At 41.2% G+C, this 22,315-nt stretch overlaps 1 protein-coding gene across 9 annotated transcripts in view; it reads right to left on the bottom strand.

Moving 5' to 3' along the window:
- The window catches only part of DAB1 (DAB adaptor protein 1), a 482,616-nt gene that overhangs the window by 115,616 nt on the left and 344,685 nt on the right, over positions 1-22,315 (bottom strand). For all 9 annotated transcript variants that reach the window (XM_075424401.1, XM_075424406.1, XM_075424407.1 and 6 more), the window contains one exon: positions 11,258-11,457. In XM_075424401.1, coding sequence (XP_075280516.1) covers positions 11,258-11,324 — 67 coding nt within the window. In that variant the 5' untranslated portion in view covers positions 11,325-11,457. The remainder of the gene's footprint in view (positions 1-11,257; positions 11,458-22,315) is intronic.

Raw genomic sequence — 22,315 nt, 5'->3', positions numbered from 1 at the left:
AGATTCAATTACCTCTAATGGAAGATTCTGGAAACACGATCATGTTAACATATTTGGTTCCACACATACTGACGTTGTGTTGATAGGAGCAACAACTCGTTTTCTCCCCTGACGCAAGCATCACAGAGCAGACCCAAAGCCCAGAGAGACCACACACTATTTGCACCTCCACTTTAAACCTGATCTACTTGGAGCAAGGAAGGGTGGTTTCACAACTCAGCAGCCAAATGGTAATTTGCCCTCCCTTCTCCTACTTTTATTGCTGTTCTGCAGCAATGAGTAATGCTGTCTCCAAGAAATGGAAGTGAAAGCTACTCTGTTCTTGTCAGCATAATAATGGATATTGTGTTGGCAACTGTTCTCCTGCGCTGCACAACAGCATAAATAAAAGGAATTGGGAAAAGCTAACAGTACCACAGTAAATACAGTGTGTAAACTCATCTGCTTGCAAATAAGTGATAACCTCTTCTGTTTGTGTTTCAGCCTGGGCAACCAGAAGAGTATAAACACCGTCGCTAAATCAGAAGTGAGTCAACTCCACTGATCCTCATCTGTGGAGAGAGGTTGTGGGCGAGAGGCACCCGCTGTTCAGGAAGGGTCAAAAGATGTGAAGAGTGCCTCCATACATAGTTGTATAGACAGCAACAGACTAAAAGACGGCCTTCTCCAAATCTCAGGTTAGTTCAGTGCTCGGATATTAGCTTTGGCCTCGCTGCTGTTACCAGTAGTAGGCAAAATGTCAATGAGCATTAAAAGTATTTGCTCCTCACGGCTTGGATTCATGCACAGTTTCTGTTCACAGAGGCTACACAGATTCGAGCAGCGAAGACTTGCCTTCTTTCATGGTTTAGAAAATGGATACTCTTTGGAATGTTCCTCACTACAGAGCGCTGTGAAACGTGGTGCAGCTCCTACTCGTGATGAGCCATTAACGTGTCCATGCAGTGAGACAGAGGCCTCCGCAGCCTGAGCTCTGGGCTAGCGGGATGCAGAGCAGTTCTGGTGTAAATGATATCTGAAGGCAGAATGAGAAGTTCTTCAAGGCAAGAAAAAGCTTCAGAACGTGGTCCTTAATGATGGAGGTCTTCAGTGAACAGCTGATGAGCACCAGTAACTTTATGCGTTGAGTTTCTATGAGGAAAGGCTGAGAGAGTCAGGGTCCTTCAGCCTGGAGAAGAGAAGGCTCCGGGCAGACCTTATAGCAGCCTTCCAGTACCTGAAGGGTCCTACATGAAAGCTGGAGAAGGACTTTTTACAAGGGCATGGAGTGATAGGACAAGGGGTGATGGCTTTAAAATGAAAGAGGGTAGATTTAGATATAAGGAAAAAAATTCTTTACTATTTCTGAACTTCACATAGGACCCTATATTTTTCTAAGCAAGAAGCGCTCTTAAGACTATCAGGGAAAGAATATTTTTTGTCACTGAAAAAAAAGTGACTTAGCAGGATCATAGGAGCATCATCCGTCAGTCTACCAACCAGTTGTTCACGGTGTTGATATTATAGGCACCAGGAAACCAGTAACAGAAACTACTACGGCAGGTGAACAGGAGAAGAAAAAACCTCGAGGTACGCAGCATGAGGACTGCCCGTGGCGGTTTCGGTACCACAACTGTACACCATCACTCTGCTCTCTGAATGCAGGCTTCCCACAGATTCACAGGGGCCAGAACCCACTTACAGAAGCTGGTGTGACCCTTCACAATGTCTCCACATTCTCTGCCTGCCTCTGTCAGCGCTTCCTCCACTGTCACCCTCCAGAGAGACACATCTTCCTTCGTATCCAAAACTGACTTCATCCAGGGCTCCAGGATGCTACACACATCTTTTGGGGCATATTCCTGGGAGAGCAAAGCTACCAAAAATCCCTCATTTCTCCTTTCTTGTAAAACCAAAAGCATTCAGTTGTCTTTGGCATTGGTTGCCAGTTTAAAAAAAAAATAAAAAAAAAAATCTCTTTCTTGCTGCTTATATCGCAGGGGACCTTAATTCTTAATTCTTCTTTTGTGCTCGCTATGCCTGTTCAAAATCCATAGGTACACATTAAGATTTGATCATCTGACACTTGCATTAAAATACACATTGAAAGAATTGCAAATAAAAAAAATCAGTTAAGCGCATATAACACACCTACCCATGGTTTCACTAAGAATTGGTCCAGTTTAAAAAACTGAAAAAATAATTTTGCTTTTTATTCAGCTCTGTTCTCATACAGAAGACTCATACAAACACATTATTTAGTTAAACAAACCAAATACATCGTTGTCTTATCTGCAAAACCAAACAACTGTAAAAGCTGAGAAATGCATTTTTTCCTGTCTTTACACTAACACTAGTTATTATATAAAACAATGTTCAGTTAAAAATAACGCAAATAATATGTAATTATTTCTGAGGAAATGTTTATCTCTAATTCATTTCCAAGAGGAATGTATTACTTCATAGAATCATAGAATCATAGACCTTTAAGATCACCAAGTCCAACCATCCGCCCAACACCACCATGCCTACTAAACCATATCCCGAAGTGCCACATCTACACGTTTTTAAACACCCCCAGGGATGGGGACTCCACCACTTCCCTGGGCAGCCTGTTCTAATGTCTGACCACTCTTTCAGTGAGGAAATTTCTCTTAATATCTAATCTAAACCTCTCCTGATGCAACTTGAGGCCATTGCCTCTCGTCCTATCACTGGTTACTTGGGAGAAGAGACCAACACCTGCTTCACTACAACCTCCTTTCAGGGAGTCGTAGAGAGCAATAAGGTCCCCCCTCAGCCTCCTCTTCTCCAGACTGAACAGCCCCAGCTCCCTCAGCTGCTCCTCACCAGACTTGTTCTCCAGACCCCTCACCAGTCTCGTTGCCCTTCTCTGGACACGCTGCAGCACCTCAAAGTCCTTCTTGTAGTGAGGGGTCCAAAACGGAACACAGAACTCGAGGTGCGGCCTCACCAGTGCCAAGTACAGGGGCAAAAACTACTTAAACACATTCACCCACTGTGCCGTTAGACAACCCAAACACATTACATATTATATTACCGGTATTCTGGATGGCCAATAATGTGAATATTGATTATACAGCTAGAGCACATCATCTACAAGAACGACAGCTACATCTTTACTCCTGAGGAGCACAGTGAATGTCTGGGCCTGACATATTTACCACAGGGAGTCTGATCCTATTAGTTGACCAAATTCACTGTGTATTTCTTTGCACTCAGGAACATGCCGTAACGCAATGAATGAAGGGCTTACAAATTCAGCCACGGTGTATTTCAAATATATCAATTTTGTGGCAAATTTTTCTTAAGAGTAAGTGACCAGTGTTCAGAAGGTCTAGGACATTAAAGATTAAGAACACAATGATTTTTCACCTATGGTTTTTGTGACTAATTTACTGTAGTATTTAGCTAAACACTTGTTTCTGGCTGCTTAAATACACAAACCCTGCATGTTTCCCTCCACTTGTACATTGCTCCACACTTTTTTCTTCACAAGTTGACTAATGAAATTACTGTGATATCATTACTCAGAGAGCAAAACATATTGGTTAGAGCACAAAATAAGGAACGGGACCCTCAAATGACATATCAAGCTCTGTGGTGTAATCTCCGGAAAGTAAACTGAGAGCTCAGCACTGGCTTTTGATGCAAAGATCTAACCCACATCTGAAGTCAATTTACATTACCCCCATACATACGCAGGTCATGAAAGCTCATTACTGTCCATAAATTATATGTTTTTGTATTACTAGGTAAAATTCCTCAAAACTTTATATAAAAGTGTACACTACAATAATGTGGTAATGCTAGGCGTTACCTGTTCATTCCAGGGAAAACTGGTGAGCAGCTGAATGCTTCCAAGATTGCTGGTATCACGCTCATTTTTCAGACTCGCTTGTCTTTGATTTCCCTTCAGCAAAATGGGAGCATTTACTGAGACAGCCGATACCTCTAACCTGTACTTCACAGTGAGTAACACTTGGAGGTCTTTTATTATTATTTGTCGAACTTCCCACAATGTCAATGGAAAAGGCAAAATGCTTTGGAAAAGCAGAAATGCGACATGCTGGCAGAAATGTCATTTATTAATTTTTATTAGGCAAGCAAATATCTTTGGATGAAGAATTATATAAAAACATCATCATCAACATACTTGTCCCTGTAGAACATTTCTGTGTGAGCCATATGTGGAACTTCCACTAATCCAAACCTCTAGAGGCATTTTAGCTACTAAGCTGCAGGAGTTAAGTCACTCCTGCTCAGTTACAGTCATTACATGACAGATCTTCCCTGAACTCTCTAAACAAAACTTTTTGTTCACAAATGTCCTAATACAAACTTTGCTGGGAGCCTCTTCAATGACTGCAAGTAGACAAAAAGTTTCCCTGAACATTACTTTATTTGCCTCTTTGGAAGTTCTACCTCCTCACCAGCCTCAGCCCCTCACTTTCTCCGTATTTCACCCTGATCTCTGATGTAGTTTGATAGTGTAAGTAGATGAAGCCAGAAAGAATGTTCAGCACAGACTGAACTGGATGCACAGGTGATCCTCACTGCCAGCAGCCGACAGATTTCCTACCGTACAGCCAGCCTTGGAGCTCAGTAACACCCACCGCTATTTAATGACTGTTAAATGAATCAAATCCTCTGTGGAACATGCATTGCATTAAGCTCCTAATTACTAGTTTCAACTGAAATGCTTTGACGACTGTTAAAGCATTGAGAAATGATAACAGAAGCTCTCAGGAAATGTTATTCTTAACACTCAAGAGATTATTGATTCCTCTGCTGAGGAGCAGCAAAGTTAACAGAGCTCCAACCTTCACTTAGGTAGACCTGTCTCTCAATTAAAAACAACAGTAAATATTGTAACCGCAACAGGAGACAACGTCCGTCACCCCCAAAGAATGCTTCAATTAACACAACCATGGACCCTCTTTGGTTGAAAGCCATATTTAAAATAGAATTCATGAGCCCTCTAATTTATGATAGGTTGTTGGATAACTCTTGTTAATTATAGCTACACAATGTCAAAATTAATGATTTTCCCACCCTCTTTCAACTTGAGAATGAATTCATAACTTATATTAAGACTCAAAAGATGTGCAATTAATATTGTCAGTAACCACTTCACAAAAGAGATTTGTTCAAGGCAGGCATGTGGACTCAATTAGTGTATCAATTAATGTTGCTGTTACTTGATCTATAAATTATCGAAAAACCCATAACTACTGCAAGGAAACAAAGCAAATCCACGCCCCATCAATGAAATAAGCTCCTGACTGTGCCCCTCGTTCATCACTCTTTAGATCAAATTTGAATTTTGCTGGATTCCATGAATCTTAGCAACGTAATCAGAAAAATAAACGAACCTAAACCAATCTGACAACCTGAAATGCCTCATTACTGTGATGATGCTTTGATTGTTGTTAGCTGATTGTAACGTGAAAAGAAGTTCAATAATACTAATTTCAGAAATTATTTTTAAAAAATCAACCATCATTGTTCATAACACTTATTAATTTAAACTGAAGTTCCAATCTGGAAATGAACCTGTAAAAATTGCATTGACATTTCTATGTATCAGCAAAATTGTAACTTTCACATCAACCAGAAACCTCCATCCCACTCTCAAATTTAGCAATGATTAGTCCAAAGATTAGACTGAAATGAGGTCTAAGAAACCCAAAACAGGACTTGGGTAGCGTTAGGCGCCTATGATGAAAACTGAACATGACAAAACAACCTTGTTTAAAGGCCGCTTATCCCCAAAGGCTTTTAAATTAACGAGGTACCTCCCGTTTGATCTTAGTATGACTAGAGTTTTGCTTCTGGGGATGCAAAGGTTCTCCTTTAGATAGTTAGACAGACTTCACTCTCTCATTAGAGTTTAAAAGACCCAGGAAACTGATGTGACTCTGCCAGCGGCCCAATCCGATATACGGGAATGGTCCCAGAGCCACTGCACTTCTTCTAATTAGTAGTCAGACAGTTAAAATGGGACACTTAAGCTTTTTCCTGTCCTGATCCCAAAAGGATCCAACTCACATCTTCCACCACGAAGAAAGCACTGCCAGGCAACACCCGCTGCTCTGCCGGCGTGAGCAGGGCAATTCCTCACCTGGCATGAAACAGCTCCCGGAGCGGCGCCCGCTCGCGCTCTCCCTCCTCCAGCACAGCTTCGGAACCTGAATGTTCATTCAGTCAAAACGAAGCGCCCAGCTCATGGCTGGGAGAAGGCATCGAGCTCTGGCAGACGTGCAGCACGTCACACCCCCTCCAAATTTCACATTCCTACTGGCTAGCTACGGCAAGCCCCGACCTGGTGGCCTGACTACTGTGAGATCTGCTTCCAGATGCCACGTGTTTCCCACGCGCCGCAGTGGAAACCGATTAAATAAGGGAACTGCACCCATGGGCATCCTCAGCATCACAGATCGTTGTGGAACGTGGCTGCGATCCTCTTTGTATCTTGCTTCCATTGCTTAAAGTCCCTGTCATTTTGAAAATTGACTCCATACAGGGGATATAATGAGAGATGATTTTGAAAAAGAATCCCAAGCTTCAGACAGAATAATTACAGAATTTAAGTGCAAGAAGAAGAAACCAAATTCCCTAGAAAAGTCTCCTGGCCTCCCCCTAAGCAGATGCAGATCTGCATTCAAATCTGGCAGCCAGGCTCACTTTACTGACCTCCCACGTCAGTTCTCCTGTGTAAGTTAATTCTGCAAGACGAGATTCTCCAAGGCAGTTATCAGTGTGGATTCAACATCAATGCCACACATTTCCCCCAAAGAGGTTTCTAAATCAATTTTCATTCCGATAGGCTCAAGTAAATGTTTTCAGTTTGATTCAATAGTCCATACACATTTATAAAATGGCTTTTCCCCCCATGTACTAAAAGACAAATACAGTTTGTGTTTCTAACAACTTTGGCTAATAAAAAACTCTAATTTCCTGTCCTGAATGGTACAAACATGTAATTTTTATTCACCTCTCAATGAACCAGATGACATCAACAAATGAAACAAAATCAGCATTTAAGAGCATTATTTGAATCATTAATTCTCTAAATGCTTAAAGAACACATGGTTTTTGGTAGGCTCACCAAAAAAAAAAAAATCCCCCAAAAAGTCCTAGCATAGAGCTTTCTAAATCTTCTGAGAATTTTCCACGCTTTCCTTTTAGAGAGCAACATGAAACCTCTTGAGCATGTCTTTTAAAATTTATCTTCAGAAAAGGTAATTACAATACAGTTATTAGTAGATATCAGTCAAGAGTGGATTAAAAATCAGGGCTGGAAGTGAGGGGTGGCAGAAGTCTAATCTCCTCTAACAGCATCTAGTGTGCTGGAAGCTCATAAGGTGGAGCAAAGTGTAGAAAGGTGGGCTGTGGAGGTCAGGGTGAAACACAGGCTCTCAACTGGTAAGCTTCTTCACAGCTTCTCACTGGAACAAAAAGCGACAAGCTGGAGAGCAAGGGAGGCGCTTGGCTCACCTCTGGGTTCAAAACTGAGTCACGCAGAATCACAGAATGTTTCGGGTTGGAAGGGACCTCTGTGGGTCACCCAGTCCACATCCCCTCTGTTGAAGCAGGGTCATCTACAGCAGGCTGCACAGGACATGGTCCAGGCGGGTCTTCAATATCTCCAGAGAAGGAGACTCCACAACCTCCCTGGGCAGCCTGGGCCAGGGCTCCGTCACCCTCAGAGGGAAGAAGTTCTTCCTCATGTTCAGACGGAACTTCCTCTGCTTCAGTTTGTGCCCGTTGCCCCTTGTCCTGTCGCTGGGCACCACTGGAAAGAGTCTGGCCCCATCTGCCTGTCACCCACTCTTATTTATAAGCATAAGTCAGCTGAAACTTCTACCCCCTGCCGAGAGCATGACCAGGTAGCATTTTCTACAGACCATTGAATTCTGGATCCATCAGCTCAATGTTGACTGAATAAAAGGCAAAATTAGTACTTGATTTTTAATAGCCTATTTTTAAGATTATCCAGGGTGATAATGTTAACACAGAAAATTACAATTTGATATTATCATGTTAATGTTGAATTTAGCTATCATACATTAGAGTTTGGGAGCTGTAATTCTACTTAAATAGCAGCTTCTAGGAGGATTTCATATGTAAGTTTTGTCCTAACTGTAGTAACAACCCTTCAGCGTTAGAACAGAATACTGCCTTACAAACCAGCTCCGATGACCATGGAGAGACACTGAATAGTTGACTATGACTAGAAAGCTTACGGCTGTCAAAATACTGTGCCTAATGAGAAATGTTTAAAATAATCTCTTGTAAGAGAACTGCTTTGCATATGACTACAAAGAGGTAAGTGCTCCCAACATATAAAAGAAATATTGGTTAAAATCTGTAACTCTGCCAGAGCATTTAATGCCATGTGCCCCATCTGCAGCAGACATCAAACTATTTCCCTGTCACCAGAACATCAGTAATCCATGCAAAATATAACAAACCATAAAAGAACTTCAAACACACATCCTACCCTGCTGCAGGGACTTAGTCCATCCCAGTAGCAGGACTTTGCGTTTGCCCTCATTGAATATCATGAAACTCCTCTTGGACCCTTCCTCTAACCTGGCCAGGTTATGAAATTGTTTGCTTAACTAACGATGTTACAGTGCCTTTAACTCAAGTTAGGCATTATACCACAAACATACCAGTCACATCACCTGAATAACCACCATTTTCTTTCCGGCTGCTGTGCTTCAATAAGAATAGCAGCTTGGAATTATCTAACATTTTATCATATTTTATATTCGTATACCTTACAAATCTTAGGAATTAAGCTGTGTGTTATTTCAACACTTCAAATAACAAACACTACCTTACTGTATCCTTATAGAGAACGCTAAAGACTTAGCTGATGCTACACAGAAGGCTTACGTCGAGATCAGGAAAGAACCCTGTCCTGTGCTCCATCTCTGTATTAATCCTTATCCCCTTTCAATCACCCTAGATCTGCAGCGTGGGATACACATTAAAAAGTTCTCATCAAACCTACTGTTCTGTCCCAGCACAGTGCAGCGACCTGCAGATGACTTGAGAAGTACCAGAAGAGTAGATCATGCAGCAAAAGAGGCCCTTCCCTGCTCTGGATGGAAATGGTTGCACAATTATTGCAGAATAACCTAATTCACTGGGAATATATTAGAGCTGAAATTGCTGTTCATGAAGCAAAGGCTCATTTCTTGGGAATACTCAGCTGCATTGCATAATCAAACTCATTGATTAGTAACGTTACAAACTTCATGTTAGTACTTGCTACCTGTCACTGCTCGCAGTTAATGAACTTGCGAAAAAGGAAGAAAAAACAAAGTCCCTGTTTTCCACATGTCCATCATTCACACTATGCAGGGGAGGACTCATTTGCTGAAATATACGCAAATACATACAATTCAATGACAAGTGAACGAGCACACCAAGTTTCTTTTGACTTTCATTATGTGGGATTTGAACAGCAAACCCTGAATTGAATACCTTGTCTGTATAAAGCATTCACTGCGCCGCACAGCCTTCGGACAGCGGGATGTGATCGGATGCACTCAGACTTCCACATACAATACAGAACAAGATTAATGCTGGAGATTTGCTACTGCCATACACTGTCCCTTCCAGTTCTTCAGATACTTGGACATGCTGCAGGGAGCTCTGATCGCTGCCACAGAACGTATTTTCTGCTTCTTAACAGTAAAGGTAAACCTCAGAATTTCCATTTGGGAGACAGAATCAGATTTTGTGCAGAGAAGCGTTCAGTTTCCGATTTCCTGCCTGCCCCAAAATGCTGAACGATCATACAACCAAACCACCTTTACTTTCTTTATCTACCTTGATGAACATCTCTCAGACCACAGTCTCATTTACATGAAAGTTCCCCTATTTTTGCCTTTCCAAACTGCAACTTTTTTATCTTGAATGAATTTTTTCATCTTGTGAGTTTAGGCCTAGAGTAGTCATAAGGCTTCTAAAACTGTCTTCCCAAACAAATGCTTAAATTTTTTTAATTGCTGTTGTCTCTTTTTAAAAACGCTAATATAAAGATTTCTGACACAAAAGTGATAGCAAACACAAGGCCTTAATTATGGGTTTGGTAGAATTGCCACAGTCAAAGGTATAGCTGCCCAGGAGTTGAACAATTTATTTATCAGAAATCTAAGGTCAGTAAAATTTGCAACACATACATATAGGAACATAGATGAGAATATTTTTTTGTTTCAAAAACCATAAAAATTCCTCATAAGTAAATGGCTAAATTATACACCCACAGAAAGAAACAGAATAACAAACCAAAAAGCTCACATGAAAGTTCAAATCTGCTGCCTCAAGTATAACTGTTAAGTATGATTTTTTTTTTTTTTTTATTTAGTTATTAAATTTAGTTTCATTCTCAATTTCATCATCCGTATAGGTTTGGTTTCCTTTTTTACATAAAATCAAAGACAGCTACACAGACCAATATGAATTACCAGTGGAATTTAAGATCTTGGCCTCTAAGTTCATCGGTACTTAAACCCATAAGCAATAAAAATACTAATAAAGATCTAAAGATAAAATTTCCTACTAAAAATCTTTCAGTACTCCTATTTATAACCACCAAATTCATATAGCCCCATTTCTCATGCTTATCAGTCCAAAGAACTGCCCTACAATCTGATGCAAGACTGTAAATACAAACATGAACTTCTCCAACTATGCATTTATTCATAGCTTCTCCTTGAGTTTTCCTCCTCCTTGTTTATATTTCCTTTACCAGATTACAATTTGTCTCTATAGATTGTTACCGAGTTCTCTGTAACTTCACAGTGTCAGTAAGATTCAACCTCCAGTAACAGAAAGTACATTTAAGCTCTGGTTAGTTCAAAACAAAGTAGAAAGAAAGCATTCAGAAGAAAATTTGTTCATCAACAGAGAAGAAAACCTTATCTTTTGCTAGGAGTCATTTTTAAAATTGTATTCCTAATCATGAAACAACTGCAAGATACACAGAGTAAAAATCAATGAACTGCAATACATTAAGTTCTTTCTTAGATTTTAAATATATTTCAATAAGATATATTTTTAATGTCAGAGAGTCAAATCACATGTTCCCATATCAGACTGCCACGGGGCTTAATAAATTTTACTTTCACTGACGACACAGGTAACAGAAGAATCACAGAAGATGCATAAAACGTGGTTGACGCATGGGCTGATCAAAGCTCAAAATACACACGACTGAAAAGAAACGAGTGCCTACCTTTCTTTTTGGAGTCTTTCTTTGTGCTGGTTTTCACAGCCACTTGAAGTTCTGTCTCAGTTGACATCCTATATCCTTAGTCCTCTTCACACAGATCCAGGATCTTGGTCAGGCTCATTTAGGACGTCTCTCCAAGAGAATAATTTAGCCTTTCAGATACTATAACCCAAACAGTTCATCTCATTCACTCCTTTCGAGTGCTGTTAAAGGAGGAAACAAAAAGTAACAGTTATCTTCTGAGCTGAAAACAAACAAACAAACAAAGCCACTGCAAGCTTACTGAGGAAGACACTGATGAAGTTCTCTGTCTACAGAGTCAATTGCCCCCAATTTTAGATGCTTAAGCACAGTCATCTAGTCCTGTTTGAGATGTTTTGACATATCTGTCTTCGCAGCCTAGAGACACTGGAGGACAAAGACTACGATCCACGAAGTAGCTGGAAATGTCACCAACAGCAGAAAAATCTGCAAGGATTCAATTCTTATATGCAACAGTTCAAGGTAAAAACATATTGCCAGATATTAAGTTCAGATTTTTACTCCTCAAATGCTCTTTTAATGCTTTCGTTCTCCTACTTAAACAAAGACAAATGAAAAATGTATTCATTACTCATACTGAGAACATCATACTTCACCACTCCTCTTGCTTATGATAATGCTTCCAGCATAAAAGAATCTGCCTCCATGTAAAGAAAGCTATAATTCTTAACACCCATCTAGTAATTCTTCTTGGAAAGAACTCTGAAAATAGTATTAATTAAACCTTACAGTTTCCACAAAATACAAATGGGATAGGATTGTTTACATGGGGCAGAAAGATTACATTTAGGCAGCAAGCTACAGCTTTACAGAACGTGTGTTTGTTGGGGGGACACAAATGCATCGGCTGAGAACCCCCAGAAATAACGGCAGAAAAGCGCCGGAGCAGTACGAGGGAGGCAGGCTGTAAGGCTGCAGGTGGGGCTGGGAATGCACGGGCTATGCAGGCAAAGAATACACAAAGCATAAACAACCAAGCAAAGAATAAACCATTGCTTCCAGTCTTACTGCTGGTCCCTCTTGCTTTGAAGGATGAGCCACCTACCTCAGCCAGCCTGTCGAGGGCAGAGGACCCCCCTGTCCTGAAGCATGTGTCATGGTCTAAAGCATCTTCTTATTGCTCTTTCTTTTTGTGAAAAAGTTCTCATTATTAGCACAATTACAGCGAAGTCCATCTGGCCTCTCTGAACAGCTGCCCAGTTATTAAATAAGCATTTAATAAAGAAATTAACCCAGCATATCAGCTGGTTAGCTGGCCAGAGATTCACTATCGTTATATTTATTTACTTGTGTCCCTTCTCTGTCATTTAAGAAAGTAATACACTGCAAACATTGAAATAATTTTGACAGTTGAAATCACTTTTCACAGTAAGGGCTGTGAACCCACTAGTACTTTCAAATCCAGGCTCTTTTAACATTTTTAAAATGCTTCAGTAACATTACACTGCCACGCACGGTCTGAAGTGATTTAATATTGCTGAAGTGTGTCAGGGGCTTTCTTTAATAAGCTCTTCAAATCTGTATGTGTATTATAGAATATTCAAAGATAGCTTTTCAAAATCTGCTGAACTGATTTTGAAATACAAAATTCCCTCTTTCTCCTCTATGGAGTCTGAGTAAGCGCTGCATAGCAAAAAGGAGTAAAAATAAAGCAACATACAAATCAGAGTTGCAGGGCTTGCTAAATCCACCTTCTTGGAATGTGTGAATAAACTAAAACCATTTTGGTTAACATTCTTAGCCAAGAAAACAGTAGGAAAGGACAAAGCAAATGAAGGCTGACCAAAGAGAGACAAGGAATAAGACAACAGCCCCAAAACTGACAGTCTCCAGGGCCTGCAGCGCTCTTTGGAGAGGTCCATGGACAGGGAGGTGTCTTCTCTCCCCCCGACACGGTCACAGCAGAAGCCACGGGCAGCGATAAACGCGTTCCCCGTGCTATGAGGGATCCACCTCACCCCACTGCCAACAGAATCGCTCCTCACTTACGCTTCAAATCCCCCCAGCAAAGAGGGAGGAACGCGCTGCAGAGAACAGATGTCCCTCGCAACCCCCATCTCCTTCCCCTCCCCCTGCACACAACCCAATTTAATAATATTTAGTTTTACAGCACAGTAGGGACGCATCGGTCTTTACAGCTCAATGGCACTTACTTAAAGCATCTCTCAAGTCACAGCTGGATTGACAGTTTATTTTTCTAGAATTTGGATTTATATTTACCTAAAGGTTAACTGCATCACTTTGCAAGAAACACTAACATGAACGACTTCACAAAAGGAAAATATTTATAATAGTTATATTTATCATCAAACCCCAACAAAGAAGAAAAAAAAAAACCCAAACCAAATTATGCCCAGGGTCAAGAGCTAAGCAAATTTTAATGTTTTCGAAGACTGCTTTGGATACAAAGCATCAAGAATGTCATCTCCTGTTGTCAGGTACTTTGAACGGGACAGCTAAAACAGCAGCATCTGAATGGTACTGAATATTTTAAAATAACAGCATATGACTGCTATCTCATTTGAAACTCTCCAGAAAAGCACCATTCCCTCGAGGCTATCCCACAGAGTAATATTTTTTAAAATAAATGCATGTCTATTTTTGGACAGGTTCACGTATTGATTCACTTTAAAACCTAATCAGGTCGCACTCTCGCAGCTCATAGATCCTTGACTAAAGCAATAGGTATCTTTGTAAAGGAGCCCATAAACATCTGTCAGATGCAAGCTATAGTTCAAACTGAATTTGCTACAGAGACGTTTCCTCCAAAAGCATCGGTCTTTATGTAAGCTACATTAGTAAACTTTCATGCACTGTCCATATTTCAGCCGTTTATTACCCAGATGAGAACGCCAGTCAATCTGCTCTTCAGCGCAACAGCTTTTATTGTCTCCTCCAATCTAGGTCACCGCTGTTAAACACTCCGCTCCTCCAACCGGGGAAGTACTGCAGCACGTGTTTTATCAATGAGATGCTATTTTCTTTGATCAGTTCTGCCACATTTCTCTCCCTGCTTTAAAGACAAGATTTTGCTAGCCGCATTTAAAAAAATAATAAATCCATCATTTTACACATATCCATTCTAATGATCTTCTTGTGTGCCTTGTTACTGTTCCAGCTATTACAGCGTTACATGCACGCCTCAGCTTTTCCTAAAGAGGATTCAGAGCTCTTCGTGTTAACGAAATAGTGACATTTTCTGTTCCCTTGTTAAACAGCTACACTAGGAACACAATTTGCGCATTTTGGAATTAACTGGCTTTTAATTCCAAGAGCGGTCTTAAGCCTGCATTCTGTATTACTCCTACGGCGGCACAAAACCCAAAGCCTTAGGGAAGAAATATTTTTGTAAATTCACTTTGCAGTTCTCATTAACACAGGTTGGGCCTTTTACACACAGGGAAACTAGTCACATGCTCCATGCGCCTCCTAAACCACAATTTCTGTCAAATCATTTGTCTTTTCAACCACGCTTTAGCGAGCTCAGGAAGGGGTTCTTAGGTGACTTCCCCTGGTCCCAGTTACGAAGGAGGTCAGGCAAGACGATCATAATACTTCCCCTCTGGCTTTAAAATACATGAATTTATTAATTTTCTTCAGGGCTTCAAAACTTAAGAAGTTCCCTCCCCTGCAACCAGTTTCCATCTGCTTATGTCAAGGAAAAGCAGTCTTAGAAAGGATTTGTAACTAAGCCCTGGCATTCCCTAGGTATTTAAGTTCTCTGCAGTCCAAAGCGGGATTTGACAAGAGGATAGTACCTCCCACACCCTAGTCTGACAAAACAAAAACCACACTACCATCCTTAGCTCTTGCTTTCATGCCTCCGAGGTCTTGCAGTTGGGTCTTTCCCAAAGCACCCAGTTTCATCATCTGTAAGAGAATGTTTTGACACCCATCATTTTGCAAGTGTTAAACAAAGCCCAAACACATTAAAAGGGCAAAATATAAGTGACAAAGTTATTTTAAAAGTGCTGTTATCCTGGAAAACTGAAAACAGTTCAAGCATGAAGGGCTGCTACCCAGGGAGAAAAATGTTACTCATCAACTTCTCATCTGACCATGAAGCCCCACACAGAGAACTTCAGCGGGACCGCACACGAACAAATGGAACACCCGATCCTCACCACCAGTGCCCTTTACACCCTCCAGAGAGAGGAGGCCACGAAACCCTTGCGAGCTGCTCACACTCTTCCGTACTCATCAGCTCCTTTCCCCGATGGTCAGCTCTTGCAAACATCCTGCGGGCAGCTGCTTGGTATCAGAGTATTGATCTTTTACAGAAGGCACTAGGCTAATCCCAAACTGCAACCCAAGGGACTGGTCCCAAACCCACTGAAATATTTCAGCTAATCAGGCTTGTAAGTAAGAACCCGAAAACGAGGAGGACGAGGTAAACAAGCGAGCTTAAGATACTGACACAGAGGAGAAAATGAGGAGGAAAAGAAAAGCAAACAGGGGAAGCTGCATCTATATATGCTTCATTAAAGCAAATTCCGTAACAATGTGTTTAGCAGTAAAACCTAAGCCAGCTCACGCATTAAAATTCTGTCTGGCCTGCAAAAGAAAACAACCTCCGTGAGACTGCTGCATGTGCCCAGACCGTCTTCTCCAGTTTTGTCATTTGCCCACAGAACAGCATAATAAACTGTTTCCAGTGACAAAGTCAAACGACTCGCTGCCACAGCATCGCACGTCAGTCACTGCTTTGTCCTGCAATTTCTCTGCTGGTATTTCTGCATCCTGCAAGGCTGAAAGGACGCTCGCTGTCCACGCGCACCAGCTGAGACCCGGCACAAACCCTCACTCCCGCAGCAGGCACGCAGAAAGCCAAGCGCCCTGTTCAGCTCCCCAAAACCCCCTCGTAAACTGCAGCAACTCCTCGGAACCCCGGCACCCCGCTTCTCCTACCACCTCCCGGCACTACACAGCTTGCAAAGGCTCACAACCGCCTCCATATCTCAGACTCAGCTTCGCTGGCTCTAAAATGAGCAAGTACTCCCCTCCACCTCTGATTTTCTACATATTAAGACAAAGGCAGGAGATTTATGTGCTTTATTATCCTGTCTGTACCATGTACCTAATTAACACTTTTGAATTCTTCCGATATCAGAAAACTACTTAATACTCACACCGTAACATGTAATTTCTTTTTGTATATAGTTGCTATTTGTTTAACTGTATTTATAAAATACGTCTCATCTCCTGCAAACAAGATGCTATTTAAAAAAAAAAAAACACCTACATGTAACTAAGGCCAATAACACATTTTGTTAAATTTATTGTGGTTTACAATATGCTTCATTACTCTATCTCTGGGGCGTCTTTCAGGCATGTTAGCCAGTTCCTCAGATGGTGTAAACAGCACCACTGAAGCTGATTTACCACTAGAAAAGCATCTTGCCAAAAAATTGACCTATAAAGTATTTCAAAAGTAAGATGTTTATTAGTATTGCAATGACAGCAGGAATAATTACTAAAATTCCTCCTGGAAATCACTCCATGTAGTGGTGAATACTACACTCCACCTCACCAATTATCCACCAGAAGTGCTGTGAATTTTCTACTCACAGAAAATGCTGACTGGGTTAAAAAGATGCCTTTCACAGGAATGAATTGATTTAATCAACATTTTTAATGGGAAATTACTAACATCTCATTTTAATTTTAGAGTTTCTATTTTATACTATAGAGGACAGCATTCTGGAAACAAAGACGAAACAGAAGACATCAACCTTGCTCTAACAGAATTTTTGAAATATTCAAAAGTATGCCATTTCGCACTCAGGAAAAACTACATGACGTTGGTTCATAATTTCTCTGAGGAAGGATATCCAAATACTTTCAAGAAAAACTGCTAGATTTGAGCCAGTCACTACAGACCAACAGAAAAATATTTCTATTTTTTTCCTTCAATACTTTCAACAGGAAATTCATCCTCTTACGTGAATTGCTAGAATCACAGCCTGAAACCTTTTAAAAAAACCAAACCAAACCAAAAAACCCAACACAAAACCACCCGGCACGGCGAACCCAGGACTTGCTGCTCTCCCCCACTCTGCTCTGTCGCTGACCGGAGCTACTGCTGCTTAATTCCGGTGCTGCTGTGGTCCCTCCAGTTGGTCCCAGCCTGATTTCCAATAATCAGGTATCAGCTTCAACTCTGTGAAATGACATTTAACATCCCTTCCACAGGTTTTGGTAACACCAGCTCTTCTTTGAGCTAGGCATGTACCTGGGAGCATCATCAGGCAATGGGATCAGCACTGCTTTCAGGAGTCCTGCGAGGCCAGAAGGGACAGAATCAAACCCCAAATCCATTGCCACAGAAAACGTAAAGGCTGGACACAAAATGGAAATGATAATTATTATTAAAAGTAGTCGTGGCAGCACTGTATGCCTTCAGTTCCATCAGAAAGCATGCAAGTCTGCTGGACAAGTGTATTCGGAGCCTTGAACGCAACAAGTCCCCCCTGGGAAAGGCCAGACACCCACAGACCGTGTTTGCCTCTGCTCCGCCTGTGCGGCAGGGAATGCCACTGCAGCCCAGGGAGCTGAAAACCAGTCACAAACCCCCTGCGTGCTGGGGGTACAAATACAACACACGTGGCTCCTCTGAGCGTCTTTTTCTGCTCTGAGATGCAAAACTCTACTCAAAGCGCTATTTGCAAGCTTTTGCAGGGTATTACCTAAAAAAGAGCACTGCCACTGAATGGAATAAGCTTAAAAACTTCCCATCGCTCCTCCGACACCGAGATGCTGTGTTACCAGGTAACACAGAGGTCCTTCAGACTGGACCAGAGATTCCCTGTGCTCACAGTGAAACTGAATTACCTCAATGCTTCTCCTATACGAATTGTGTTATGCCAAGACTTTCCTCCACCCAGATAACCACATTGCTGACCCTGAAGCAGAAAAGAAAAAGAATTTCTGATAATGCTGTGTAAGAACAAACAAGAAACAAAACTCACAACTGCCACAAACCCTGCCCAGGCAGAGCCCGACTGCCACCCGAGGTCCACCAGCAGAAAACTGCCTTACCTCTGTTAAAGTCAATAAAGTCACACCAGCACAAAATCAATAGCGTTACATTTGACTTCCACTGGCGTAACTCCATTGATTTTAATGGAGTTGGAGTTACACCAATTTTATGCTGGTGTATCTGCATTAGTGTCAGTGAAGATATGCCGGCGTGACTGATGTAAACACCACCACACCAAGCAACCCCTATATGTCTAAAATTCAATGTCATTAACTCTAAAGCAGCAAGAAAATGCAGATCTGTACATTACCAAAGCAGGGTCTTTGGAATTTATTTTTGCAAAGCAGAGCAGCTCTTTTGCGATCCTCTCGACGCCAAAGAAACAGAGTGAAGACTAAGAAGAGAGAAAGGACAAAGTACACAGTTGGGATCACAGTATTCTGTAATTAGAGCTGTTAAATGATTACTAAAGTGCAGTGGTGCAATCATCACGCTGAAGGAAAGGGACAAGTATGCAGCCAGAAGCATCACCAGGGAGAAGGTAAAAGCAATGTCAGAGACACCATGCTTCATATTTAAATGTAAATTCTTCACAATCAGAATTTGTGCCTCCTAATTGGAAGAAAAGGTTATGGAATTAAACATCTCACATCCTGGACAGCTCAGCATGTTTTTAAGTGGCACAGTAAGTTGAAAGGCAACTTCTCTCCTGTCCTTTACAGAAATATCTTAATTCAGCTCTTTTTTTTTTTAATTTCCAGATGACTTTCTTAATATTGCGAGATGGAACTGAGACTTGCTCTTTCATTTATTTTAAATAAAATACAGTACAATACCTACACAAAATCCAACTTTAGCTATGCTTTGAAACCTGAAGTAAAGCTTGAAGTGATGCTTTACGCTGGTCTTCTTAATGGACATGAATTTTGCACCAACTTTTTCAGGTCCCTTTGAGCTTTGCCCAGTCACACAAGTTCACCTATACATCATGCCCTTCAGTTTTCCGAACGCTTCCTGACATTACAGCAAAGCAAACTTCCCTCATGTCAACAACAACAAACTCCCCCTATGCCAGGATCTTTATTCACCGCTATTTTTCAACACTCAGCCCTTGTTCCCTGACAGTTAAATATTAGGAAAACTAATCAGAGGACTTCACCTCGCTGTAAACAGACTTCTGATTTATTACACCAAACCCAGCTACCAGACTTCTACCAAAGTTCATTGACTAGCACAGCAAAGGGGAAAAACACGTACGTATGAATTTACACACACCAGTAAAAATTATTTTCACATTGTTGGACCACAACCAACAAATATCAATATTTTAAACAGTCCAGTGTGAGTTTTAGCTGCAGAAATACTTCTGACAATTCCATTTAAATAATCCAGTCTTCAAATCAGCAATGTCACTCATGAAGGTAATCCCACACGACTGCTAAAACGAACAGCAGGCAGGCTTCTGAACACCACCAAACAGAAGCACTTGAGAATGGCTGCTAGATTTACTGGAGAAATTTCAAACCACAAATCATTTTCTTGAATTCACTTATCTGTTCTCATCTCATTTGTGAACTCAGTGCCTCGTATCTGATTATGTTTTACACTGCTCCACAAACATCTCTGCTTTCTATCAGTAAGAACGTTAACCACTTTAGAAGGGCGGAAGGCACCTCCCATAAGAAGTCAGGCTCTATGCATTTTCTGTTCATGTGTAAGATTCATCAGCATTTCTAAATAATAAATGACAGAACTCTTCCCACAGCTAGAAAATAGACTACAGGGGAAAAAAACCTGACAATCTAACCCTCGAAACTGCGTGGCCTGAGTGTTGTTCTCTGCATCGTAATTCTACACAGGGAAATACCAGAGTCTCAGCTCTGCTATAACCATGCAACTGGAGAGGTCTACGTGACCACATCATGCATTTACAGAATCAAGGCCTACGTCATCAGGTTAGGGACCCTGCAAAAGGAATTACTTCAAAGAAAAAATAAAATCAAGCCACTGCCAGGCTAAAATGTCATGGAGGGGGGGGAAAGATGCTCTTGATTATTCGGACGGGGAACTCTTAAGCCACTAAACAAGTATATGGACCTTCATGAGTGGTAACGCATGACAAAACCAGGCTTATTTTCTAAATATTTTTAAAAATCACCCAAGTAGTACACAGTGAGGATCCGTTCACCTTCTACTGTCATGCTACAGTTTGTTCTCTCTTGGAAGCAATTACAGGACAAATGCCAAGCTACAGAAGGTATTTTTCCAGCAGCAGCATCTGGCTTCTTGGCAGACTCCTCAGGCAATTTTATTGGAAGCTTTAGAGATGGTGTTGGGTCAGTTCTAGCTATATTGCTCATGAGCTGTCTGGCAGTTTCCTCTTCCTCGATGTCATAATCCTTCTGATCTACCTTGAAGGAATTAGCACACTTTTATCCCTTTCAAAAACAGTTGACCTGCAAGGCATTTAGGGGCTATCTACAGAGACACAGTAAAAGTCACTGGTCTAAATATGTGCACCTTCGAGCCAGCAGCATTTCAGCATCCATTGCCTAATGCATCATCAAGAAAACATGCAAGCCATGCAAAAACTCTGTGTGTGTGTGTCTCTCACTGGTAAATTGAATTCATTCCTTATGATTAAAGAAAAAAACCCTAAGATGCACGAAAAATTAATTAGTCAAAAAAAAAAAAAGCTAAGCAGGGGCAACAGCAAATCTGTGCTTTTATAACATGAACTGCTCTCATACAGTGAATACAGTACTGTGCTGCATCCTGTAGTAAGGGACACTGCACACGAAGGCAAGCAGTGCTTCTGGCAGACAGCAAGCACAAACTGAAATACAAGGAGATCCGCTAAGTCAACGGAAGGAAAACCGCTCCTGAGAATCTGCCTCTTGCAGCCCCTGCGTTAAAGGCAGTGCCTCCGAGGGCAGCAGGGGCGCGGGGAAGCAAAGCCAGCCTGCGTCCTTTGCTCTCCCTGCTGCCCATCCCTTCCCCCTCTCCAAGCCCAGCAGCTAAAATCTGCATTATTCTGCAGCTGTGATCATGATTAATCCTCATCCAGAGGGATGAAAGACAGGATGCTGGTTTTACCCTTCCTCTTCACATACCAACCAAATCAAGCCCGCAACAAAAAGGCTTTCCATCAGTTTAGAGCAGCCCTCTAGAAGTAATACAGAGAATACTACAGAAAGCACATTTATAGTCACAATACAGGTAGGATCCTCCTTTTTTAAGAGACTTCTGTGCAATTACTACAAGAAATATACTCCTTAATTAAAAAACAATGCAGATGTGTTCATTATTATCCTTTGTTTTGTTAAGACTTTCCCACAAAGATATGCCTGGATGTCTTCTTGTTCCTTTTTTTCTGCCTTTCAAGAGTTTTCAGAGAGGTTAGAGTAAGAAACTCCCACAAAATCCTGTACCACTTTATTTTCTAGGAGAAAAAAGTCCTAATGCCCAAAGGTAAATATTACAGGTACAAGAAACGTACTCTATAATTTAATAAAGGGCTATGGATCTTGGATTTTCAGTAACAGGAGTACACTGAGCAACGTAACAGAAGATTGACAGCACTAAGAAAGATCATCCAGGTCAAACAAAAAGCCAAACGGAGTTCTGTCATCAGCAGAGGGCACCTAAATCCAACCAGACACAGAATTCAGACATGGCTAATGCGAATTGACTAATATAATTCCATTTTATGCAGGGCAAAACATATTCTGATTACAGGCCAGCGGTGCTCGCAAGCTCTAAATTTAGGTATCATTAGGGCCAGGTGAACCGTTACGTGAACTAATCTGTATTTTATCCATATCAAAGATCTATACTGTCCACAAATTAATTTCTTAGATTTAAACCATGTATTCACTCTCATTATTTCATACATCTTTTGGATGTCCCCATTCATTAACTAAAATTTCTGCAGAAGCACAGCACGCACTGACAATGCAGCCTGGGTTTTAACATGGCACACACTGAAAAATCGATTATTTAGGCTCCAGTACCTGAACAGAAGTTACTGGCACACGAAA

This window comes from Opisthocomus hoazin, chromosome 6 (assembly GCF_030867145.1).
Source record: "Opisthocomus hoazin isolate bOpiHoa1 chromosome 6, bOpiHoa1.hap1, whole genome shotgun sequence".
NCBI classification, from domain to species: Eukaryota; Metazoa; Chordata; class Aves; order Opisthocomiformes; family Opisthocomidae; genus Opisthocomus; species Opisthocomus hoazin.
Note: the sequence above shows the minus strand (reverse complement) of the source record. Positions and strands in the feature narration are given on the sequence as shown.